Below are 27,368 nucleotides of genomic sequence, written 5' to 3'. Positions count from 1 at the left end.
CTCAGACTGTCCAGGTGCTTTCTGCTGACACCAACCCTTTGGTGTGATGAGGCTTTCTGCTCCCCACCCCTCAAACATGCTTCCATCCAAATGAAAAATTAGATAGAAGTAAGTGATACCCTTTGCCTCCCCGACGGCCCATTCCCCCCCCAACCCAAAAAAGAAGAAATACAGTCATTCTGTTTTTGGTTACTTTCATATAGATAGATACAAAATTTATTGCAAGAGGGATGCTGAAATTTAGACACAGAGCTAGGATGACATTTTTCTATGTATTACTCATTTCCCCTTGATTTAATCAGTGAAAAATGCTGTGCTTTACACAGCTTCCTTATAAAACTTAATCTAACCCAAGTTGAAATTAATCTGGTCAGAAATTAACTTCTGAGTTTTGCTAATTTTGTATAACTTTGCCCAGGGTAATTTAAGCTGGAAATGAGCAATGAAATTCAATACTCAGAAATTTTTGTGTGTTTCATAGTTTAAAGGGGAATCTTCCACTGTCCAGGGCTCTGTGGGTCTACTCTTATAATATAATGGTGAATGCTCCCACCATGTCAGGACAAGAATCCCTAGATGACAAATCCCATTCCTTTAAGTAACAACACCCCCTTGACCTTGACCAGAAAAGGCTACTTAAAATCTGCTTGAAGTCGTTGTAGTTCCTTTTGAACCAAGAGATACTAAATGTGCTATGTAAATGCTGCCCCTCAATTTGCCGCCAAAATTATTATTAATTCAATGTAAATACAAAATTAATTTTGTACTAAAAATGGTATTAATGACAGTGACACTTTCTTTTTCATTTCAGTAACCTTGAACTAGTGACTTTCTGTGTGTTTATATTTCTTGTTTATGGCTGTCACAGATATTCTTCAACAGATGAGCTGAAGGCTTGATCATACAAGTATACAGCCACTAACTTACATTTCTGAAGTAACAAGTCAGTAAAGATTTCTCACTCCCTGTTCTCCAAGTTCAGGCCCACTATTCTTTATACAATTATTTCTTATTCATTATTTTGCCAAATGTGTGAAAGTGCAAAGCACTCCCCTTGACAGAAACACAATATAAAATTTGAAAGCACAAGCCCCTTGCCTATAAACCCAAGACAGCTGCTCATGGGATTATGGACCAGATTCCCCACAGACTCTTCTCTTGCTGCACCTTCACTTTACTCCTTGCCACCAAAAGCATCCTCACAATATTTTTTTTCTCACTAAAATGGCATTTGCATAGTATTTGAAAGGTCTAGAAAGCTATTAACTATCTGAAAAAACAATTAAAACAGGCACAATCCTGAGTACTTCACAATCCAGTATTCAAAGGAATCTTGCAGAAACACAAACATGTTGGATTAAAATACTTTCCTACTTGTTTCTTTATAAACCAGGAAAATAACTTTTCCACTGGGAACAGAATTGCTCAGAAAGAGCTGAAGTCCAGCTCATGCTGTCTTGTACACTTTTCTTATGGCTGCTCACCAGCCCAGTTAAAACTGTTTAAAGGCTGATGTGTGTGTCTAATTGATTTAGCATATTTTTGGGGTTTCAATTATATGCAGATGTCTAACCCCAAGAGCCATTAGGCATATAAACATTTTTAGCTCTTGGTCTGATACATGCCTTTTGGCTGATCAGTTTTCAAAATATCTATTTGTACTTGTGCCAAATAGTCTGCCATTTCCATATATGCCTCCAGTCTGTGCATCAGCACTTTATAAATCTCCAAACAAAATCTTCCATGTTTATTTTTCTTAGAGAGAAAATCCCATTTAATAAGTCTGGGCCTCCTTTATTTATACGTATTTTTCTATTGAGATGATATCTGTATATTTTTTAAGTAATTTTGGTGTTTGAGGGGCTTTATTATGGAAAGAGAAAATAATAATACTAAAAATATATTGCATTTCTACTGTGGGCTTTATCTATACATAGCTTAAAGAACATAATCATCATTTTTTGGCTGATGGTACTGCCAAAAGACTAGTGTTATGATAGAAAGGAGAGAAAAAAGGCTTTCCTGAAGTTAAGCCAATATTTTGTCAGCACCCTATCTCCTAAAGGATACCCACTCCCTTTTTGATAGTGTTTTGTTCCTTTCACTGCATGTGCTTTTTCAGGTGTTTAATTTCTTGAAGTAAATTGTGAAGAACGTCCTTAAAGGATGTCAGCAAATATTTTATAACATATATTTATCTTTTTTTTTTTTCTGTTCTCATATCCTGTTTTATATATACATTTTGGCTAATCAATATTCAAAATATATATTTGCATTTGTGCGAAATATAAATTTCTATTAACAATTTACTCCACCTCACAAGAGAAGGGGATTTCTCACCTTCTGGTCCAGGAAGGAAAATGTAAAGATGGGACTGAATATCCCAGTAATCACAGAACACTGGTAATTGCATTCACCCCAGTCATCACTGGTGGCACCACTACTGCCCATGGTCCCGGTGGTGCTTCCAGAGATAGCTCAGAGCCTTCTCCTTCACTTCTGTCATCTCTGCATGGCTGCATGGAAGCTCCTAGAAGGCATCCATGCTGCCATGTAAGCAGCCGTGATTTTATCCCGGGCAACCTGGCCTGAAAATATTTAATCCAGGATATCTTAAGCGCACTGCAAGAGCAGGCTTAGAGGCTCTGTACATTCAAATATTTATGCTTCCTGGGTGAGTCTGGCAAGAAGTTCTGCCAAGTGTACCTTTATCAGTGTCCTATGCTGGCTAATTTAAAATTAACTTGGGCACTGCCTACATGAGTCGCGGCAACGTGTTTGACCGAAACCACCGTGTCCCTCCAGGCAGGGTACCCAGTTCAGGGGGAAGGCAGAGCTGAGAAGATCATTTTGTGATTCAAAACCTGAGCTACTTCACCAGAGAGACTGACAGCATAACATAGCACTGTATAGCAGTGATGGAGAGAGCAGCCTCACTCAAGGGAGATGCAAAAGAGGAGACCAACAAGCATTTTGGAGAGAACCTGTGCTCAGGATGCTGCTGGCAGCTGTGACAAAGCTGCACTGAGGTTGGTTTTTCACACCTGTGTTCACAAGGTGCTCAGAGACCCATGGCCCAATGAGTAAAATTAGGGACATCCTTCAGATGATTTCATAGGCAGGATAGTAGTTTTCGGGAATTGGCTTTATCAGAAAGCTTTCTTTTTAAAAAAAAAAAAAAAAACTGAAGGGGTGGCAGAACCAAATAAAGGGATTTGCAAGTTTTCTCACTTTGTCCTACAGAGTTTTCTCTGAGTATTATTCCAGAATTAGACCCTGATTGTTCTTTTTGATTGTCTCATTTTAAGTGAAAAGCACTTAAATAACATAGAGAGATCAAGTTAAAAAATGAAAAACTATCAAGCATCTTGGTGTGTATTTATTTACAGGATTGCTCCAGAAGAACACACACTGTTGTAAAAGTAATTCACTCATTTTCCAGTGCCTTTCAAATTATGTACACAGCCATATCAGGCAAAATGAAAGCTTAATCTGTTTTCAGGAGACAGCAAGTGCTGTTCCCCGCCATAGGAATGATCCGGCATGTAGGAAATCACAGCTCTCTCTGCTTTTTCCCGGTGATTGAAACGGAGCAGATCCCGCTCGGTTTCTGCATCCCTTGCAAGCCCTGCTCCACCAAACCATGTGTTTGCTGTGTCTGAGTAGCGCCCCGTCCAGATCGGTTCACTTCGACTAGACTAATTCAGGAACAGGAGGAGTAGTACGAATTTGCTGTTAAAGAAAGAAACAGAAAAAAAAAAATAAAAATAAGCAGAGAACTATTAGGGGAAGAGGTAAGAAGTGTTGTGTGCGGGCAGGAAGTGTCCCGTTTGCAGGACTGCAGAATTATCTCAGGTTTCTCGTTTCCTAGGAACGTAGTAACTTCCCCGTGGGTTGTTTTGTGGGCGGTGTTTTTGAATTTATGCTAATGCAGCCTCGCTGACAGGGAGAGGAGCCGTGTCTCGGTGCCACAGCTCTGCTGACAGCCGGCAGTGGCGGGCGCTGCCGCCCGGCCAGGCCATGGGCCGGCGCTGCTTGTGACAGGGTCCCTCGCCCGCCCCTCGGGTCGCCTCTGTCGCCAGCAGCGGGGCCGACATGTGCCTATGACCATGGAGATGAAGGACTCGGGCAGCGTGGTGCTGACAGCCTACCATCCCCACAGCCCGGCCAGGATCCCGGGCATGGAGCAGAGCTTTGTGCAGGATGTGCCCCCCAGCCACTCGCCCGGCAGCAGGTAAAGGCCGAGGGGGGGAGCGGTGCCCTGGCCCGGTGTTTTGCCAGGGTCGGACACTCGAGAGCGCTTCGCTCATTTCTTGTCCCTCCCGGGGAAGGGATTCAGCCCAGGGGTGCGGGTTGGGGTTGGGAAGGGGAAACACGAGTGCCTATGTTAAATCTTGTAAGTCGACAGATCAGGCCAGTTTCCTGCCCAGGATACTCAACAAGACAATCCCTCGGAAAAAAGGCACGTGAATCAGGCTTCTGCTCAGATAGTTTAGGACTGTGCTGCCAAAGAGTGAAGTGGTGGGACCGGCTGAGTTTGGCGCTCGGAAAGTTGATTCTGGCTTTGGTTTAGAGGATTATTTAATTCCTTCTCCGTTCACTCGCCGGGTCAGAACCAGCCCTTGTGCTTCTCTCTGTGAAACTGAGGTTGCTGCTTTGCTTTGCACGCACAATGGGGGACTGCAACGCTAAAGACTTAGTCTAAATACGAAAATTCCTTTGTGTTGCAGGAAACTAAGTATTGTCCTAATTAATGCAGTCGCGTGTATGTTTACCTTCCTGCCTTGTAAGAATGCATGTATTTGCACAGTTCAGAACCAAGCGGTTTGAGCAGTTTTACTATTTTAGAAAATCTGATCTTTCTCCTAAACATACGTATCTGAGTTTTGCAACATTCTCCAAAAGAAGTGATATAAAAGTTCATACTGTAAAAAGTTGAAGAAAGTAGCAAATCTTGCATTATAGCTTGACTGAAAAAAATAAGTAAGTTTAAGGAAACAGCAGATGACATTATCCGCATGAATTGTCTGTGTCTTAATAAAAATAATGATATTTACTTCATATTGTTTATTTACAGCCCAATAGCTATTTTGTTTTCAATGTCATTATTTAGATTAGCTGCATCTTCCTGTTCTTTGTGTGTTTCCCTGGCTGTCCCATAAAGATAACTCCTTTGTTCTGGTAAACTGCTGTTGGAGAACAGTACCAAAATACACAATTACATGTTGAGAAAAGAAACTGGAGTCTGGGCGTTTAGACGCAGTAAGAATGGCATTTGCTACTCAAAACAGAGAGCAGTGGTTTGGCATTGAGTTACAGGGAAATGCAGTTTTTTTTTCCTGTGCTCTTCCCTTAAGAAGAGTACTAAACTGAATCTCCCTTTAAGTTTGTGAGCAACAGAAATGTGGTGTTTTGCTGATTTTCGTGTAGGTGTGCTACTTGTTTTGAAATGCACTTGAAACTTAAGCTCAGAGTGTCTGAGAGTTTAAATCACACACATAAATCACATGCATATCACCTACAAAAAGCAGAAGTGCCAATTACAGTTCCTGAAAGAAAATAACTAAAGTGGATCCCGACATTTTGATGAGGAACGTATTTTGGAAGCTCCTGCCATGAGCCAAAGCCATGTGTCTCTCTCCATGTCTACATATCCATAAGATTTTGGTGCTGTCTCCCCTTCCTTGTCTTCAACTTCCCACAGCTGTCTAATAGCAATAGGCAAATTCTGCCATATGGGCAGTCAGTGGCTGTCTGAGTTTCCAAAGCCTGTTCAAGAGAGTGATTTTATTAACCCAGCATGAAGTCCTTTGGAATGCAGAACCCATGAAGGCAAATGCACTGAGTGTTTTAGCAAATGGTAAAATAGGCTCTGGCTTAATCCCTACTTCATCTTCTAAGAACTCTTTTTCCTGGACTGCATTTTCTGTATAGTTTCCTCTGCCACCATCCTAATGCAAGAGCTTCTATTATAGGTTCTGTCTGGTGTTCTTGATCCATAGGGCAGCTACCCACACTATGGTATGTTAACTCCTTAACTCTTCAGGAAAACAATTCAAAAAGCAGGAAAAGAACAGAGGTGTCACCCTTTTCTTGTTTGATAACAAAAACAGTTGGGACCCAGAGCCTGAAGTCAGCCGTTTAAGTTACATGTAGCTCTAAAGCAGTCTGTGTTTGAGATGTTTATCCATGAGACTAGAATCTGTCTTGGATATTAGCCTTTGATTTGGTAAACTGCTGACCAATTCTCTCTCATCTTAGGAATCAAGATACTTCATTTTCCTTCCTCTTCTCGTAACATTTTGGTTGCTTTAGAGTGATGCAGTCTTTATTTTAGAATAGGTCCACTCACCAGAGTCAGGCTTGGAGTTGTCTTCCAGCTGTTTTCTTTTGCAAAAACTTTCCCTTTGGAAACCTTCTGGTCAGAGTTTTCTCACAAAAAGTGGAATCTAATGCAGCCTCAGCAGCAATTAACTGCACCACTCTCCACCATTAAAAAAGACACTGATAAAAAAAGAAAGAAAGATTTAAGTAACCATTATGAGCCCCTAAACAAATGAGTAATCTTAAACACTCTTGACAACCCAGACACACAGCTGAGTAGCCCATCTGTATGAAAGGTTATACTAACAGATGCATCAGACCACTTGGATTCATATTCATGCCCAACTCTCAAAGGCTGGCATCCTGTGTGCATTTCTAAAACACAGTGCCAGCATCAGGGTCAGCATGAAGTACAGCAGCTGCAAGCATTTCCGATTCTAAGCCCAGTGGGTATATGCTCCATCATAAGTTAGGGGATAGTAAGTGGTGGGCTGTAAGGAGAAAATTTGCTTACATTGCTTTGAATGGAGGATGGATCAGTGTGCAGTGAAGGATGGAAAATTCATAGAAGTAATGAAGAGGAGAATGGGATGAAAGTTTGACTGCATAATGATGCCATCACCAGTTTGCAAAGGAGAATTCTGGCTTCCAAATGTAGCATTGGATAATATCAATAAAGTGGTTAAGAAAAGGGCCACAGATGCTACCCATCCTCCAGAACGAGAGTTCATCAGAGGGACTAAAAACTTAAATATCTTGACTTCAGTTAACCATATAGTTCAATTCTATCTCTCCCCATTTGTTGCATCTTGAAGAGTTATTTAACCTGTTCTATACATGGGCTGGGGCGAGCCCTGAAAAATGCACTGTTGAATATCCTAGAGTTCCAGGAGAATTCGCCAGACAAACCTTCCTTTAATGCTAATATAACTAGCAAGTTCATTTTCCATTCTCTCATGGGATATTAAGGTCTCTTTCCTTAGTTTGCCATCTCTTTTATGTGCATTTTATAAGCATTTATAGTAGTCGTATCTTTTTTTTTATTTATTGCTTGTGAGAATGAGGTGTTGGAGAGAGCTCTGTTTTGTTTGCTTGGAAGTCAGGCTAGCTCTACAGCATATGAGTATAGTGGAAAAGATTCCTGTTCTTGTGGCAACTCCATCGCTTTTTTAAATTCCTGTTTCTTAGAAAATAGATGTCACTAATACCAGCACCAAAGAACCCAGAATATCACACTATGCCTGTCAATACAGATCTGTCTCAGTGCAAAGGTGAAAGTGTTGATTTATGTTACATAATGGTCAACTTTGGCTTCCTCGTTTCAGAGAATGAAGGACTTTGTAGCTGTGCACAAATACTGCTCCTGGGTTATATAGAGGAAAAGTGGGGCCATGGCCATATGTCTTTCTCACATCCCCTTTTTATCCTGTTAGGAGTAGCTAGGAGGAGTTATTCCTGTGCTCAAAGGAAACAGGCATGACCTCTATGCCAAATGGCCAGAGAGCTCTCTAAGGTAATTATGCAATTAGGGGAAGACAAAGCATTCCTCAGTGAGTCATGCTCCAGCTTTCCTTGACTCCAGTATGATAATTAGTGTGTTCCTCTGTTTGCTACCAGCACATCTACCAGCAAAGAACTCATCCTGCACTGCAAATCACATTTGCACTGCAATGAGTGGCTGTCACTTATGTGAGCATGAAATAAGAATTAGGGCAAAGAAAAAGCATGTTCATAGGGTTTGCTCCTGCAGAATGGTGTGAGAGCAGCTTTTAAAGTGCACATTAAGCTTTTTATACATAGAGTAACCTTTTCAATCAATAATCATGCACAGAGCAGCATATATACTACCAAACCTAGGAGCTTGCTGCATAGGTAAAGGACAAAGTAGATGTGAGCACTATTGATCAGCACAGCCAAGAGCCATTCTTACCATCTTCCCTAGTCAACTGCAAGTCTGGTACTTCCAGTTGTTTCAGAGAAATGCCTTCTTAAATGCCTTCTTAAATCTCTTTGCATTTAGCATGTCTCCCTCCTCCTACTGTCAGAGGGGTGACTTTCAGACAGACATCACTAAACCCAAGAGTCAAAAAAGAACAGGAATATTTTCTATATTGGTGAAAAATACTGTGTGGATTGAGTTACCTGCTGGCAACTTCCAGGATCCCTGCTCTCCGAGTCTAAGGCTTGCAGAGTTGGAGCTGATAGTCAAGTCATTACACTGGACAAGCAGCATGACACCAGATTATTTTGTAGGATTCATTCTTCCTTGCAAGCCTCAAGATACTACAGATAAATGTCAAGGTGAGGTAAAGCATCATGAAATAACTCCCTGGAAGGAATACAACTGCAGGAGCCGTCTTTATGCACCAAAATTTGTCTTGTGACAGGAGGAGCTATGTGAACAGCTCAAGTTTTATCCCAACAGAAGCAGATTTTATCACACTGAAGTAAGGTCTGTAAGCCCTGGGGCCAGGTGATCTGGGTTGGATTTCTGTCAGTGCTGATTGAGCAGCTCCCCAGCTCAGTTGTATACAAGTGATGTCAAGAATGTCTTCTTGGTGATGCAGGATAAACAACCTTAACTATTTTGGATGTTTATCTCACCTTATCATAAACTTACCCAGAAGACAAAAATAAAAATCCGGCTCCTTTTCCACAGTAAATCTTGACATGACTTGAGCCTTTTGCAACTTGGACTTCAAGGCTATGAATTTAAAATTTTAAAATGTACTAAATGTGGTAAAGAAAATCCCACAAATCAGTAGCCTAGGAAAAAACAGCATTGGCACCAGCTGCACAAAAAATAAATTTTATGGAAAAAATAACCCTTGCTGCAACTTATAGAAGCTTTCTAAAATGTGATTTTAAAAGTATATTTTTATAGATGCTGAGAATGATAATTCTTAATAAAATATTTACCAGGAGGATGCATATAAATAAGTCAGACAATAGTAGACACGCTTTTCCTGTAGGTTTTAGAAATATCCTTGTCCTCTGGGAGCCACACTGAAGAATGTAGTATTTATAGCCAGCTCCTCATGTTATGGTTGAAACTAGAGTTGGCTTCTCTGGTTTCTTTTTAGTTTGGTGCTCCTGCTGCTCTCCCTGGTACCTCCATATGTAGAGCTAATGAAAAACATCTGGCACTGTCCCTTTGATCATTTTGTTGGGTTGAGCATTTAGCCAGCTGCCCCATTCATTTTTAACTAAGTCACTTATCTCTGATTACATGAGTGTTGGAGCTGCCTGCAAAAAAAAAGAGTAGGACCTGAGAGTCCTGCATGCCCTACACAGACATGTTCAGATTGCATCTGGTAGTCTGACATTACTGGCATAACAAACTGCCAGGAATCCACAACCTTAGTGTTACTTTTGCACAGGAGATCATATTAATTCAGTGCAAATGTATGGAAAATGTGGAGAGGTGGCAACTGCGAGACACAACTATGGAGTACTAGTAAAAGTACTTAGCTAGAGCAGGATCTGAAAAGCATCTGGTTAGTGCTGTACAAATATAGAATCACATCCTGAAATAGTGTTGGGTATCCACAGCAAACAGCCAAGCTGACATCCTGGATTTCAGCTAACCACAGTAGAGCAGCCATTTGGCCCACTGTGATGCTTAGCTCCAGCTGGCCAGGCAGCACAGCAGAGCCCGCCCTGCTGGCAGCACATCTGCCAGAGGGGCAGGACCATGCTCTCTGCAGCCTTCAGCTACCACCATGGTGGGTGCATTCAAAGAGCACAGGATGGGTACCCAGAGAATAGAACCCAGAGTCCCATCCCAAAGTGGTGACTGAAGCAAAGCATCCCACCTAGCATTTTGGCCCCCCTTTTCCTGCCTCCTACTTTCTCTCTCAGTGAAAATCAACTCATACCACCCTGGTCTTCCAAGTCCTGTCTGAGTTCTAGGGACTCAGAACAGGGAGACAAAAAACAATACAAGGGGACAGGAAGAAGAGGGGAGCACAGGAGGACATGAGAAGGACCACATTCCGAGGTGTGCAAATAAAAGGACCTGGAGTCAGAAAAGAAATAACTCATAAATGTTGTTTTGTGGTGGGGAAATTTACAGCTGGGCCTCAAGTTCCACCAAACACATGGGGTTTGGAATGGCATTTAAGTAGTGATTTTGAAATCAAAACATGAAGTGGTTTAAAAGACAGGTTGTTTGAAAAAGTGCTCTCTCACCCTGAAGGACTATTTCAGCAGAGATCAGCAGAAGTGCTTGAGTTGGCATCCCTTGTAATTAATACAAGGAAAAGATTGATGATCTGTGAGGGATCCCTCATTTCTGTAATTCATTTTTTCCCCTGCCATATCTCAACTTTCCAGACACTGTCAGAGTCTCTGAGGAAAGTGGAATAAACACTGGAGCAGGGAGCCTTTTATCAGCTTGTTCATTTAAATACAGTTACGTTGTCTCATTTAGGATGCTGTGTAATACTCAGCTACTGTAGGTCTGGGGGATTTTCAGATGGGTAAAATAATCCAGTTTAGGATGGACATATATTGGGTGCTTAGGCAGAAGGTGGGCTTTTCTTAAAATCTTTTGGTGCAGAAGGTCCTCTGAGTAGATAATGAGCAAGATAATGACCATAAGTCTTTTTGTGGAAGGCAGAAGCGCCCTACCAGATAGAGACAAAGGAGAACTAGTATATATGGAGAACAAGTATCAGATGTAGAAGTCCAGCTGTGTTGACATCATTAACCAGATGAAAGACAAGATTAAAGCAAGAGAAAGCCAGGGAACTGTGTTTTAAACACCTGTGCATGAAACCTCAGGACATCAGCCATCAGGTCACTCTCACAATTTGCTACCAGTGATGGAAGAAGCTCTAGAGCTGTAAGTCTTCATATTTTACTAGAGGTAATAAAAAATCCCCTAGCTTTCAAATGGTCAGACTTGGGAAGAGCATAAGAAATGTATAAAGGCCTGAATTTGACTCATGGAATAGTGGGTTCTTTGCTAACTATACCCCTGCAGAGTCTGCAGAGAGCCAGACTCTGAGTTAATCAATGCAAAATATAGGTATGGCAGTGGAGAGCCTCCTCAACATCTTTTTCTTTTTCTGTTTCTCTTTTTCTGGCTAATGAAAACTCAGAAGAAAATACCATCCAATCATCATTTCTGGCCCAGGGCTTATCATATCTAGTGGTCAAGAGGGAATTTAGAACTGAGAATGACAGATCCTTTTTAAGGTTAACCTTTGTATAAGAGGAAGAACTGGATAGTTGTAGCATTCAAGCCAATATGAATTAGTCCTTTTTTTAATTCTAATTTAATAAAACATCAATAATAAATCAGGCAAGGAAACAGCAAGTGGGATATGAGTCTTGTTTGTACATATGGACTGAATTAAAGGACACTTAGTTGTAGTTATAGAGGAATTACTCTGAATTTAGTAGAAATGGAATAAGTCATTAGAACTCATATATTTTTGTCAATAATTTTACTTACAGGGCATTATTTGATTATGCTATCTCCTCTCTCAAGTCAGGCTGACTTCTTTAACAGTATTCTTGCAGAACAGGGCATCCATATGAAGTCTTAGATAATTAAAACATAAGAGTGACTAGGCTTGTCATCTTTTTGCAGCGCTTCCCTCCGTTACTCAAATATTTTGAAAACTTGAGTTCTAAATATTTGTCTGGATGTATCAGAGATGATTATAAAATCTTTGCTGTAAATACGGGTGAAACCTGACGCACGAGGGCCTAGGGCATTCTGCAAAGAAGTTTTTCAGGCTCGGCTGTCCTTGGCCATTTTGGGCCAGATGGTGCCCATGTCATGCATGTGCAAGGAGGTGAATGGAAGCAGAGAGTTTATCCTGATGAACAGAGACAATGGAAGCCTTGGCACTCAAGCTGCAGCAGGATTTTAAATTGCAAGTGCTCACTTTTGGAGAGAGGGTAGGGAGAAGGAAGCCAGGACAGCCTTCCAAGCAAAGGAAAGAGGTCTTTGAAGTACATGGGAATCTTTTGTCACCTGCTGAAGCAATAGTGTCTTCCTCATATGAGGTCTTTCTTACATCTTCCACTCAGAGGATGCATTTCACTAAAAGACCCTGTGATCTGCTGCAATTCCTTGATGCTTCCTTGTTTGCTTGCTTTCTTCCCTCCTTCTTTCTTTCAATTAGCAAAAGCAATTAACCCATGAAAATTTTAATATTACTGGTAATTTGAATTTTCGGGAAGTATTCGTTTATTCTAATTTACCTGTGCCTGTAGAATATGTGCAAGCCCATAGATGGAGCATGAGGTTTATGGTTACCCATATGTCACTGACAATTCACAGAGTATATGGCAAACATTAGAATTACTTGTCCTCCAAGTCAAATATTAACTGGAATTTTCTTCAAGCATATTTGTTCAAACCATCTGTTGTGTCTGAGAAAGCGTAGAATTTAAAAATAAACAAACAAGAGAACCTATGTCAATTTTTGAAGAGCTTTCTTCATCATACAGGACCTCCATGTTCTGTATTTAGGAAGCGCACCACATATTTTTGGGAGAGACGTTGATTCTGCAGCTATTTTGTGTGGTCAAAATGCATTTCATCCTTAATGGACTCCATCTCTTATGCCTTTTTTTAAACTACTAAATTTGTTTTACAAGATTTAGCCAACCCTGGCCTGAAGTTAATTGTGTCTCACTCAGCATTGCAGGAAGATCATGCAAGCCAAAACAGCTTGCTCCAGTCTACACTGAACACAAGCAAATCTGCAGCTGATTGTCTTACATGTCATGCAACAATAAATCACTAGTTTTAAGTAATCACACATTTGTACACGGAGTTTATTGTCATACGATGTCCTTGGAGGCTCATTTTCTCTTTCCAAATGCAAACATGGGGTATGGTATTCATGTAGGTAACAAGGATGTCTATAATTAACACTTATTGATATCAAGAATTCTAAAAGATACAGTTACAGTTAAGTTGTAGTTTTCAGAGGTAACCTTCTCCTCCTTACATGAAACACTTTCTGAAGTAAGAAGGATGCGTATTGCTTTTTTATTTCACAGTATTTTTTTTGCTCTTAGACGCAGGACACTGGAATTTGTGTACTATTAGTATTTAGGCCCAGCTCTGATGTCTGTATTCTGCTGAAAATCTGCATTACAGGCAAAAAAGAACCAAATAAAGCAATGAAAAGAAAATATAAAACCGAAGAGATCCAGCCTGACATCATATGGTTTAACAGCAAGATAATAAATCCGTGGCTTTAGTGGATATCAAGATTGCCACGTAATGACTGCACACAGGAATTCAGAACATACTTTCATGGGGTGGCTGCAAGCAAATCTGAGCTCCCTCTGCCTGTGTCCAGGAGCTGTAGGGCCACGTTAGCACAGAGTTTTTGCCCAAGCCAAAAAGCAGCCATGGTGATGCACCACCTCAGCTGCTGGCTTCTGGCCCTGGGAAGCGTGTCCATCCCACTGACAGGGCTGTAGGAAACTTGATGGTTGGAATTCCAAGTGTTTAAACTAATGCTTCAGGACTGATAAGGGAAAAAAAAAAAAAAAGGGTGTGTGTTTTTCTGAACAGGCCACTCTGCTGATTAATAGGTTAGGTTGGGTATTTTCAGGTTTAGGTACATAAACAGATATAGAGTTACACTGCATTTTTCTCAGATGCTTTGCAGCCTGGAAGGGAAGCTTTACCCAACTTACTTGAACCATAGCAGAATAACTTGTTCTTTTGTGCAAATCATATTCCTACAAGGGAAAAACACATGAAAAAGGAGCACTGCTTGTGATACTCACTTAGAAAAGCTTATTGACAACAATAAGAAAGTATTCATCATCTGAATCCCTGTAGACTCCAGCAGAACAATCAAGGATACAGCAGGGATCCAGCACTAGTTCTGATGAATAAATTTAAAGAAGATTTTACATTTTTATTAGGTTAGAGTTTTTTTCCCTTTAACTTAGGTAATCCATTTGAAAAGTAGAGTTCTGATTTTCTGGAAGAATAGAGCTTGAAAGCCTTTTATTTCTTAAACAAGACTGAGGCCAGTCAGCATCTGAATATCCATTAGAATCTCCTTTCTAATTAAATTTCATCAGCTAGATCAGAAATATGATGATGTTCAGAAACTGTATTGAGCCACATTCAAACACTGTAAATAAGGTTTATAACCTTTATTCTTGAGCTGTCAGTTCAGTCTTTGGTTTCTGAATCATTTCATGGCATTGATCCAGTGCTTCAGTTATGCTGAAAAAGACGTTGACCACTGCAGAAGTGGGTGGAAAAACATCATTCAGCAGTCAGCTGGGTATATCTGCTGAAAGTATGTCTGTAATTTTGTGAAGGAGATGGTGTTACTAAGAACAGATTGGTTTCTGAGACTGCCTTGAACCCAGCCAGCTGTAGTTAAACCCTCAAAGGCTGACAAAGTGCATTCCTAATTATATCAGTGGAGTGGATGGCTGGATTAAGTTACCTCCTTTGAGACTATTGGTGATGAGTTTCCATCACTGGGATAGATTTTGTATTTCATACAAACCAAGGGGACCTCAGGCTGTGCAACAATAGGAATGGCCCAAATTCTGACATGATACATACACACCTGCAGGGCTACCTTAAAGCCCACAAACAGCCATATCCTGTTAATTCACTGGACATAATGATAACATGTGATAGGCAATCTTTGAAGACTTTTGAATAAATTTAAACTTAGTATGGGATTAATCTTTGAAATTAAGTACATCAGTTTGCACCAAATACCAGAAAAAAACAGGAAAATCATACACAGGTCTTCTGGTATCTTTAGAGAAAACACATATTTATGGCTTTGGCCATCTTCACAGGGTCTTAAAACACTCACTGACATCATTAGACTTAAGCAGCTAGTATAGCTGAAGATAATAAGCTCAATGTTTATTTTTCTGTACTTTTCTATGGTCTGTATTTAGTTAAAAACTTAATACTGCTTTTCCATCATTGTTAAGTACCTATAAAATGAGTAATGCCCTGTAATGTGGTTATAGCAGACCAAACTTACCATCTCCTGAAGATCACTTGAAAGCGATGAGTAGATCTCAGGGATGAACAATGAACAACACATCCTTACATGCAGTGAGAGGAACGACATATTCTTACAGAAGGGAAGGAAACCTCTTAATCTTAGATATCAATTTCGTATTTGATGAAAAGAGTGTGCTCACTTTGCGACACTGCTGTTGTGCATTTTATGTTTGGGAGACATAAGGAAAATTCTCTTTGCTTGAGCTGACATTTCTGCCCTTTCTTGCACTTAAACCGTGATATCTAAAGCCAGAGAGAGAACACAGTGCTCTGTTGATGACACCTGGAAAATCCTGTTTAGAGTTAGGTGCTGTGGTGGGCTGATCAGGAAAGTCTCACTCTGGAGAACAGTACATGTTTGTTTTAACTGCTGAACTGCGGAGGCTTGACAGAGTTGAATCTTTGGATTACAAATGTAATTGACATCTCACCACACTGCAAGTCAGACCTAGAACTCCTCCTGGTGACAGTAGGCTTTGGGCTTGCCTCTGAAGATCTAGATGGCTTGTGGCAGCATTCTGCAACTGACTGTATCTTCAATACATGTTGCAGTTCTTTTTTTTGTCATTTATCCTATTCACTCCATTCTCTTATTTAGAAACTCCTAAATTCCTCATGAGGATGAATCAGTTATTGAATTTCTCTGTAATTGCATTTCTATTGCACTCACTTTGTGCATTTATTGGACTTTGATAAAAAACAATGAACATAGCCAAAATCTACTGAGCTACACAGGAAAGATAATTGAGTGGGCCAATTCTGTAATGGTCACTTATGATGGAAAAACTTAGCAAGTTCAATGGGATATTTTTCCTTTTAGATTCATCACAGTCACTTTTTTGGATTGCACTCAGAGAAATATACTTACAAATGGAAATATTATCACAAGTTAGCACTGGACCCCAAAATCCAAACAAAACAATGAAGCAACACAGACTTTCCTTCCTATTCTGATTGCATCACTGGAACCACTGCCTAGTAAAGGGATTTTGTTTGAAAAAACTTCCTTCTGTGTTTTTTTACAGTGCTGTGTGTCTGCATTCCTGTTCATTTGTATGCTTGATTAGCTGAAATCAAATACAATGATGCAGATCTCGAAGCAGCTATAAAAACTGAAAGTGAGCAATACTAACAGAAAAAAAATTTCTACGTTGCAATCTTCATGGGAATTGATGTGCAGAAAGCAAAAGAGCTGATGCAAAATCATGTATGTGTTTTTCCTCCATCTTATTTTGTCATTTTGTAACAGAAGTTTACTTTTTAGTGGACTTCAAACAGTCTTGTGAACAGGTAACAAAGGATGTACTGTTTGTGTCTCTGCCTCATGCACAGCTGTCCTCTGGCCAGCAGCTTGAAAGACATAGCTAGATTTTAATTCTGTAAGTATTAATTGTAGGATTTTTTTTCTCTACCTGTGATATTCTGTGTGCTTTTGGTAATACTTTTGCCTTTTGCTGAGTTAGTCTTGTGGTTTTGGAATGAGTCCTGTAGATTTTAAGAATGGGGAAGGTGTTTTGGTTTTTGTGGGTGATGTTGTATCTTCTAAAAATGAATCATTGAATTTATTCTGATTATAGATATCAATTGAAATTAATAGAAATATATAGATATATAATTTTAGATGCCTAAGATAAGAAGATAGGTGAAGATCTATGTCATCCTATATGTATATTCAGAATTTATCACTTCTGTAAAGATAAAAGAAAATAATACAGTACACATCTGAACCTTAAGCAAGAAAACTTCCAATCATTAATAGAATCTAAAGAGACTTAGAAGAAAATTCAAAAGTTAATGCTAAAGTGGCAATTACTTAATAAGTACATAAGTAAAAAAGAAAACCTACCTAAGATCTACTTGAATGGCTATTCCACAAGTGCCTCTTGCTCGGTGGTTGAGGGATCTTTTTGTATTTGCCTTGTTGTTGACAAAATCTTGGCTAGTCTTTCTTTGAAAATGGGTAATATTTGACAGCATTGGAAGAGATCTTTCTGAGTAGATACTCTTTTCCATTACTAAGTTGTAAAGTGAAGGATAGACTAAAACCGTGATGAAAGTAGATGAAAGATCATCAAAATTCTTTAGCTGAGGCTTGTTCTTGAATTCAGGGGTTTGTTTTGATGTGGTGCTTTACTTAAATTACTGATTTAATCGTGCACTTGTTGAAATTAAAGCTGTTGAAAAGTTCTGTGATTGGATTATGTGAAAAAGAATGTTTGTGACTAGAATATTGAATAGGGATTGTAAAAATTGTTACTCAGAAGTCTGAACAAGTAACTGAAACACATGTTACTGGGCATTTTCACAAAGAAAGCATTTGAAAGTACACATTCATAGCAGATGTGATGGCAGAAGCTTTTTGATTCATTCTGTACATTTCTTTGATGCAACCCTTGAAATGCCAACAGCCAAATGATTTACTGCACTGTATTTGAGTTTTGACTGCCATCCTATACAATATGTAAATAGGAAAGTCCTGCTTCCCTGGAACTTATGATAAGAGCATAGCTTCTTGGTTAGCTGAGATTGACCTCATGCTACTATCCAATGTTTGCCTAAAAAAATGAAATTAATTTGTTTTTGCATGAAAAGAGCAATCAGATAATATCTTGAGTGGAAAGCCTTGACTTAGACACATGTACTGTCTGTACTATAGAAAACTTTGATGATTTACAGTATTTCTAAGTACTTTGAACATTTTTTGATGGATGGGCTGATTTAATCTCATTGTCAGGATAAATAACGAGAGCAGCTCTGTGGCTTCTCTGATTTGCTGTGGTTGTCTAATTTTCATTGGACACAAACTTTATCATAAACTTACTCTGAGTAGCACTTGCCCTGCGTTTCCTGCAAGGTTTGCTGGACTTGATTTGCACATTGTTAGTCATATTCTCTTTCATATAGAAATGTTCTATGCAAAATTGTTGGGTTGTACTTTTTTCACAGATGGACACCCAGGGCAATTAATTGCATTGTCCAGTTGCTCATGAAGGACAAATTCAGGTGACTTCTAAGCTTGACTGTGGGCGGAGTGAGGCTGCACTCTGGGGTTCTCCTGACCATTTCCCCAGCTCATATCATTGCCTTAAAATATTACAGTGAACCCAGAAAACTTTCCCTTGTCAGTTTTCAGAACTGCAGCCCTACAGCAAATCTATGGACAGAAAGTGTAGGATAACCAAAGCAAAACCCACCCATAGACTGGTGTTCCTTCTGCAGTTGTGCCAACTGCATCTATGGGACCATCTTCTGGAGGACAGCTCTAGAGGACTAGGAAGTTCACATAGGAAAATGGCTTAGTTTCAGTTTGTTTCTTGCTTGATCAAAAGTTATTGTCAAATTCCCACCAAACTCATAGGTTCTGTCTGGTAGTCAGCTGTCCTCAAACTGCTTTCATTCTTTCCTAGTCTATTGGGGCTCAGAATCACAACCAAGTTGTGATGACAAAACAAACTGCCACTTACACTGTGAGCTTTTATAACCATTTAGGGACTTGCTTGTAGTGCATGGCTAGTAAAAAGTAACTTAACTAGGCTTTTACTTATTTCATGACAGAATTACTTTGAATAATGTCACATTTGCCATGGACAAAACTTTCACATGGCAGTTAATATAGCTCAGTTGCTAATTAGGACCTTTTCCAGCAGTAGCAATAACATTATTTGTCTTAACTCTTATAATTATATTCATCTGAAACTCCTTTCCCTGGACCACAAGAACTCCATAACTACACCTAAGAAAAGATTTTTCTTGGATGATACATAGATGTAGAATAAAGAGGCATTACTGCTTCCTCCAGTCTCCACCACCAACTTTTGTGATAGGAAAATCCATGTTTCTCAAAAGTTCCAGGTCATGGTAGTCAACTGTCAGCTTCTTACATAACAACACAGCAGCAGGAATTGTCACTAAAATTATTATCCAGTGAAGTTTAATTTATATTGGCCAATTCACCGGCATTATCATTCATCAGTTCAGGATCCACAGCATAAATAACTTTGAGAATGAAAGTTCTGAGAACACATGTTAAGTTCATCTAAAACTTCTCTCCAAGGCCAGGAGAAGATTAATGCAGTCATGAAAGCAAAGGTCTGGCGCCTCCATCAGCTCCTTTTCCAGTTGCCTGATTGCTATAATGATCACAGAAATTTCCTCTTCAGTCTTAACTGCACAACCCACACACATGCACAGCTCCAACAAAGTGATGACTTGCAGCCTGTGCAGAAATACCCCAAACCTGCCTGGCAGCCAGCTGGCGTGCCCTAATCCAAGCTCTGAGGCTCGGACTTGAGCCCAGACTGCTCTGTCTTGACAGTCAGCAGTGCAGAGAAGGAGGCACGTGTCCCACCTAGGCTGGAGCCCACGTCCTCCCTGCAGCAAAGTGGCTCCAGCCAGGACAGCTTCCAGTCTAGCAGAGCTCAATTTCAAAAACATCCACGTAAAAACTGGCCTCTGCACAAATCACAAGTCTGAGGAAGTTCTGGAGATAGTTGTAACCATGCTGGAAAGGAAAAAGGGGAAAGCCATGAGCTTGTTTAAAAAAACAAAGCGGCAACTAGAATTTGATTTTTTTTTCCTGCTGCCTCCTGGCAGGTGACCTCTGTGGATGCATGAGTACTGAACGCTGCCTGGCAGCATTCTCACTTCAGTTCAGTTTGAACCCAGTTTATAAGCAAGCAGAAAGCTGCCTTCCACTGTTCCTGCTCAGCCATCCTACCTGCCCCCATCCTCAGAAAATTGCATGGCATTAAAATAACCTCTGATGCAGGCACTGATTCTCTCAAGTACAGTAGTAGCACAGTAGCACACTCAACACGTGTTTGGAGAGCTCATTAGAGGCCAAGTCAGCATTTTCTTTCCTTCAGCAGCTCCAAACTCCTGATGGTCCTTTACCAAGCACTGTTGATTTAAAAAAAAAAAAAACAAGCAGCCGCTTTAACTCCATATTTGCGAAAAGGTGATAAGGGGCAATTTCAGTAGATTGCCCTCCTCTGCTAGTACACATGAATTGTTTTATAGAAAAGGCAAAGCAAAAAGGAGAAAAAGGAAGAGAGAGATTAAAATGCAAAGTAAATAACTTATTAAAATGGCAAAGCTGACATAATGCCATCTGGTTTATGTCTGGTCCCTATTTGGAGCTTGATCCTGCCGGGTACTTAGTGCTCAGGCTGTTCCCTGCGGCACTCTCCAGAGCACACTTAATGTTTAAGTGCTTTGCTGGATCATGGCCAGTGTGCTGAGCACCTCAAAGGAATCAGACCTTGCTTAAACCTTTCTGGTTTGTAAAAACCTCTTTCCAGCTCTGAATCCTGGCACTTCTAAGTGAGATTTTTCCTTCTCCACTCCACCCCAACACCCATATTTTTTATTCTGAATAGTCAGTTCCAAGCAGGATTAGACCACTGAATGCCCACAGTGGAAACTCCAGAATAGACAGCTGGCCTCTGAGGAAACTCCAGGGGACAATATTTTCACTTGAGTGAGGTCCTACCTAGAATTATTCAAAACTCCTTTTGCTCAGCCTCTGAAAAACTTCAGCTATAGAGCAGAGAGTGTGTAATAAATTCTCGGGCATACTCGGCATATAGTCCAAAGGGGCAATAAGCTGTTAAATCAAATCAGAGAAATCCCTACCAAATCAGAATTCTTGGTGTGTCTGACAGCACACACTACATTAAATATTTCAAGTCGATAACTCCAAACGTGGCTGTCAAGATGATGTGCAACCTCCGTGAACTCGACTTTCATCTCTTTCCAATAATAGTGAATCTTTGTGGAGAGCTACTGTAAATTACAATTACTAAGTAAATTTTCAAATCTTATACCCAGATTTGTGACTAGTCTGAAGACCATGGTGAGAAAGGAATGATGAAGCAAGTAAAGCACTTTTTGCTGTCATGGCAAATCTGCTCAAGGTTTTAGTTTCAGGGTCAGGCTGTGTAATTCCTCTATCAGCTCATCCTTAATGCTTTAAAAATCCTTGAGGTGTACACACTCACTGTGGTGTCGTCTTTCTTGTGCTCCACATGCATCCATGCATGTGTGTTTGTGTGTGTGTATTTGTGGGGGGTGTGTTTGTCACCTGCAGTGCACCAGCTGTGCTGCTCAAGTGCAGACACCCAGCATTTTAGCCATGTGGAAAAACACACTCTCTAAAACCACCACTTCTGCTCACCTGCCCCCTGCTCACTCTCCACTTCCACTACAACAAAGTCTTACTGGCTTTGCAAACATCCCTCAATATTCAAGTAGCTGATGTGGTGTCTAAACAGCCAGCTAGAAAGAAAAACAAAAATAAAGGAAATATGTACCTCTTTTCCTCAGTTTTAAGATTAGCCTAAGTCCTGAAAAAGACCAAAGTATAGTCCTGGATCATTGATTGGATTGAGTTCACATATGTCCATACCCTCTGAGACTAGAAATCATTCTTCACTGGACCAGAGCACTGCCTCATAGAGCCCAAGACTGCAGCTTTAAAATTGCCATGTAATTGGGTATGGGAAAATCTCTGGCTTTTTGTTTTTATTGCTACTCTTTTCTTATACCCCTAACTTTCTGAGTGTATTAGTGAGAAAGAAGCAATTCCATCGCTGAAATGTAGCCATCTTAGGGTGATAAAGTGATATTTTCTGCCTGAACTGCAGTCAGGGCATGGCTAGGGATCACAGCACTCTGCATGGGCACAGGTGGGCTGCAGGCTGCTGATGGTAAACAGTAATTTTCAGGGTAGCTGCTGCAAAGGACAGCAAGCAGGAGGCTTTTGTGTCTGACTCACACCTCCAGTGAAGAATAAATAATAATAATAATAATAATAATAATAATAATAATAATAATAATAATAATAATAGTACACAGCAGCATTTTCACAGCACACGGAAATAGACACAGGTGGCATAAGCACAGGTGGCATAAGCAGCAGACTAAAATTTCATGATCACTATAAACAGAGCTGGGTGTATGCTGGAATTTGTCCAGAATACTGGACACAATACTGCAGACCTGTCAAGAAATGGATTCTTATGGGAATTCCTGGTAGGTCTTTTGCACCCAAACCCCCAACCAGATGTTGGTGGGGCAGAGAGTAAGGGGCATCTTCATCAGTTAGTGCTTGTATGTAAGCTGTGTGGGTGGCATTGTCAGATTTCACTGCCATCCCTTTACAACACATGTTTTTTGCCCATCAGCTGTAACTCACCACTAAGTTACCAACTCATGTCCTGTAAGACATAAATTGCCTTCTCAGCTCTTATGAGGCCTCGTGAAACACTTGTCCATTGGAACATCTGAAGAGCATTGCCTGCAATTGCATGAGCTGGCAAAGAAGACTGTTATTGTAGTCTTGGCAGTGTTGCCACAAAAGCCTGTTTGAAACATCATCTTTTATCAAATATCTTGAATTTTCTGTCTCTCTGATCCAGAGCTTTCTATTAGTTTTAATCAACAATTTTCTTCTGTCTTGCCAGTGCCACAAAAGCACTGCCAGTGAAACCATTTGGAGCTGGGATCAGTACCAGCTGTTAAATGCACAACAGGGAGCTGAAGAGCTTTACTGCAGCAGTGTTGCAAGAGGAAATAACTCTCAGATAACCATCATGCAGGACTCCATGAGACCTGTGACATTGTCATGTGGCTGGTGTCCTCCCCAGGCTTCCCGCCTGGGTTTGTACAAGTGTGAGAGGGACTGGGAAACCAAAGCTGTGAAGGGCAGGTCCAGGCTGGCCCTAAAGTGCTCTTCTATATCTGTTCATGAAAACCATGGGTCCAGTATATAGTTTGCGGGACAGTGCTGTTGAAGCCAAAGATTTCTCAATGCTGAGGAAAGCCTTGATCTTGAAAGCATACAGGAACCCCATTCAGGCTTTTGAAGGCATTTACATTGACGAGGAGCATGTCCATTTCCCAGTGTGTTTGCCAGCCTGAGTCTCCAGTACCTTCAGCCATTAAGACCTGCACAATTAAAGGAAAAACACCACTTTCAGCAGTGCTAGTGATGGTCTTGGTTCCTTAGGTGGCACTGACATGAGTTTGGCTGCTCTGGGTGTGCCAAGTGCTGACCATGGTGGGCCCTATTTCTCTGGATTGAAGCCAGGAAAATAGATCTGTGGTGTCAGCTACAGTTCATGCCCTATGGCAATGGTAGATAGTACTGTATCTACCTTTTTTTTTTTTTTGATCTCATACTAATATTTTCACAAGTCGTGTATTATTGGTTTTTTATGTTGAAATGTCTGTGATAGAATGGGTAACATATTCTTTCTTTTAAACTTGGTAATAGAAGTTTTTTGTCCTGTCTTCTATTTCACTGCATTTTACAAGACAGGCATCCCAAATTCTGCCTGACTGCTAGTCCCAGTTCTGCTTTCATGTCAAATAATTAGCAAAATCTTAGACTAACCTAATATATATATATTTTAATTACGTATTTCTTGGACTTATGTATGTTTCTGTTTAAAGGAATGGACCTTGGGAATGGGCAATTTGTGATGGATTGAACATATTCAAAGTCATGATTGTGTACAGAAAGTAAAAACTTCTTTTTTCCTTTGTCTGTTTGTGTCCAACAGAATTCTCAGATGTGATGCCTATTAGGGATTTTTAAAAGTCATTTTACTGGAACACATTTCATGATTTACAGTCTTGCTCAAGTAATATTGCTGATTAAATTAACATTACCTAATAAGTGAAACTAGTAAGGTATTTTGTCCAAATGAAATCTGCTCCTTTATGGAGAAACAAATTGGTCATCAGAAACTCACCCCAGTTCTTAAAATAAAAGTTAGTGGCCAAATATGAATCTGGCAGTTACTTTTGAAGTTGCATTCCAAAGAGCAGATACTTTTGAAGAACATCTGTTAATATAAAAATATCTGAAAACATTACAGTGGTTTAGCTTTAGTTAGTTCAGAAGTACTTGGTTAACATCTAAGGGAGGAAGGAGAATAAATTTCTTAACATTTAGCAATCAGTAAGCCAGAGCTTGGCTTTGTTTGGGTTTAAACAATGTTCCTCTGTTTTTTTGCTCAAGCTGCAGTAATCCTTTAGCCCTTGATGTCATGCATCCTGGGTTTTCTATACTCTTTATAATAATCTTTGAACACTCAGCCCACATCATATGTTATGAATATTCTTGTTTTGGAGTAGAGAGGCAGGCAATCATTTTAGACAGCAGGAACCCTACCCCTACCATTTCCCTGTGCGTCAAAGACATGGAGCAACATCAATCAGAAGTAAAAGAAAAACAAGTTTGAAAGATGGTTTGGGATGAGAAAAAGTAAAATGGGGAAGGACCAGCAGAAAAGATTGCTTTTAAAGGTCAGAATTTTACTTCTTTTGAGGAGTAATCCAAACTATACCTGGAAAAGCCTCTTTGAGGCAACAGTTGTTTCAGGGTGTAAGCATGGTTGGACGCATGGTGAAGGGTTGGAACATGGTTGGAGGTTGGAACTAAATTATCTTAAAACTCTCTTCCAAGACAAAATATTTTGACATTCTATGGTTCTATGATTCTATTGCCAGGCTGTTGTGAGAAATTGGTTCTGGAGAATATAGAAAATGATAATATTACAGACAATCCTCTCAGGTCTTTCTTTCCAGGTGAAATGGCCTCAGCAATATCATCAATGGTGTAGTTTATAACAATGCATCAGCAACATCAGCAATACGAGCAATTATTTTCTTATTCTTGCCATGTGACTTGGAGTTATGTTATTTTGTTAAGTTTGTTATTCATGTCCTCCTCAGTCAGTAACTCTTCTTCCAGACTGCAATCTTTTTATTTTTGGCATTCCTGGTTTAGCTTTTAAAGAAATATGGTTCTAAGGGACACTAAGCGGCTTCCTTAGGGCACTGTTCTGTAAATCTTTGGAATTAGGATAAATAAAAGCTTGTCTATGGTACTGTTTAATGCAAGAAGCAATACAGGCTTTTCTTGGAAGACCCTAATAGGAGAATATTTTCAGAAGTCGCCTTGGACAATTTGACTGAAAACGAAGGGAGGAAATAGTGTTTGTCCAAAGATCAAAGAGCCACCTGAGAAAAACTGTGTTTGTGAATTCAGCACAAAACCCAGCTCCCCCCTCATGCAGCTCCAGCCACTGTTTCCAGTGTATATATGGCCCTGGCTTACGGCTATCACAGTGGGCCCTGCAAAACAAGCTCGGTCCCTTCCTGCTAATTTACTAGTGGAGGAGGTTTTTCTGCCAGGCAAGTTCATTTGTCAAGGTGACCTTCCCAGCCTGCACGAGCGCTCCTGCAGATAAAGAAAGCCTCCGCAGCCCATTTGTGAAACCCAGCTCCACGCCCTCCTGCAAGGAGGCACAGGGGCGTCGCCAAACTAAACCCTTCCTACTGGCACGCCAAGGAGCTCTCTGTTCCACGGTTTTTGTCAATAAAGGCTGCGCATTTTGCAGTCCTTTTATCATGCTCTGTAAACCCTCTTCTCTTGTCTGACTGCTTTTATTGTCTAAGTGGTCTTGAGGTTAAGTATTCTCTTTTGAAAAGTCCCTATTCTGTAAATTAATGGTCTCCTAGGAAGAGGTAAGACTGCAATTAAATCTTAATCGATCATGAGTGTAGGTCATGATCGAGTGTAGGTCATGATCCAGGCCTTGGCAGAGGATCATTTCACAGATCCTCTGCCAAGGCCCAGACAGAAGAAGCAGATCTTCAGAGATCTCCTAAGTGAAGGTTTAACCTTCTGTGGCATCTGAGGAGTTGATGGCAAGTCTGGACTGGGTGTCCATGAAATACTGTTTTCTTTCTATCTAAATAGTTGCTTTCAAATACATCACTTATTAAATTTTAGCATATTGCCATTTTTATACCACAAAAAACAAGCCAGATTTGGAGCATGTGCACTTAATGTATCCCAGCATTAATGTAAAATCTAGCTTGGAGAAGAGCCTCTGGTTTTTACTCACTACAGCTGGAATAGATCAGTATATATAGACTCTGGAAAGAGCAGTCATGTTTCAAAAGAAACCACGACACACTTATAATCATGCCAGTTGAATTTCTGTGGAATAATTAATCCAATGATAATTATTCCAGTTCCTTCCTTGTAGTTTTATTTTCATGCCTGCCATATGACATCAGTTAGACAAGTCCTTAAAGCTATTCCCCAGCAGCCATGACCTGTTAAAACAGGAGACTGTATTCAGAAGTGGAACCAAAATAAAAGGAACATTTCTTTTTCAAGGGAAAAAAAGTTTGTGTTGATCAGAATAATCTACAAGAGCATGTTTCGAGCCAAAGAAAAGAATTGGCAAAAATCAGAAAAGCCTGAAACATTTCATTGCAACATATTCTAAAATAACCGCTTTCTGTCTGATTTATGTGGATTTAACTTTCAACAGAAAAGTAAAACAAATCTCTGAGATCAAACTGTTTATTGTTCTCCTGAAGTTCTACAGGAAAAGAAAATGGCTTTGTTTCAGAATAACTTTAAATGAAGACCTTGTTCAATTACTTGTTTGGCCAAAGCCCTGAAAAAAATCAGTTATTTACACAGCTAATTGTTTATGACTGGTATAACATTAAAATTTAGAAAAAGAATAGCATGAAACCATGTGTCAGTATTTATCAGATGTATGGCATTCAGTATATCTGCTGAAATATTCCATCATTATGTCCCATGTAAAGAATTGGTTCAGAATTACTTTTCTACAAACCATAAGACAGAAAACTCAAATATGAATAAAAATACTAGGGCAAACAGATCCTCAGAGGGACATCTGTGTATATGTGTTCACCACTTTTTGTTTTTCATAGGACAGATATGATTAGGGCTTACCGCTATGCTGGTCCTGAAAGAGTGAGGCCAAAAAATTATGTTTAGGGATATTTACACAGTTCTATGGCAAGATTTTAAACCTAAAGTTTTGTTTAAAATTTAGCTAAAGAAGATACTGTATTTTTGGAGGTAAAATATGTTAAGTAGGACACTGTACTAGAGGGTCACACTTCTCTTAATTTTAAATGCCCAGTGAGCAGTTTTTGCATCATGTATTAGCTC

At 40.0% G+C, this 27,368-nt stretch overlaps 1 protein-coding gene across 2 annotated transcripts in view; it reads left to right on the top strand.

Annotated features, from left to right (window-relative positions):
* The first annotated feature begins 3,964 nt into the window (after positions 1-3,964).
* The window catches only part of ARHGAP28 (Rho GTPase activating protein 28), a 72,689-nt gene continuing 49,285 nt past the window's right edge, over positions 3,965-27,368 (top strand). For both annotated transcript variants that reach the window (XM_071417417.1, XM_071417411.1), the window contains exon 1: positions 3,965-4,234. In XM_071417417.1, coding sequence (XP_071273518.1) covers positions 4,104-4,234 — 131 coding nt within the window. In that variant the 5' untranslated portion in view covers positions 3,965-4,103. The remainder of the gene's footprint in view (positions 4,235-27,368) is intronic.

Source organism: Agelaius tricolor, unplaced genomic scaffold, assembly GCF_023055355.1.
Source record: "Agelaius tricolor isolate 1412-34295 unplaced genomic scaffold, bAgeTri1.0.p SCAF_2, whole genome shotgun sequence".
NCBI classification, from domain to species: domain Eukaryota; kingdom Metazoa; phylum Chordata; class Aves; order Passeriformes; family Icteridae; genus Agelaius; species Agelaius tricolor.
Note: the sequence above shows the minus strand (reverse complement) of the source record. Positions and strands in the feature narration are given on the sequence as shown.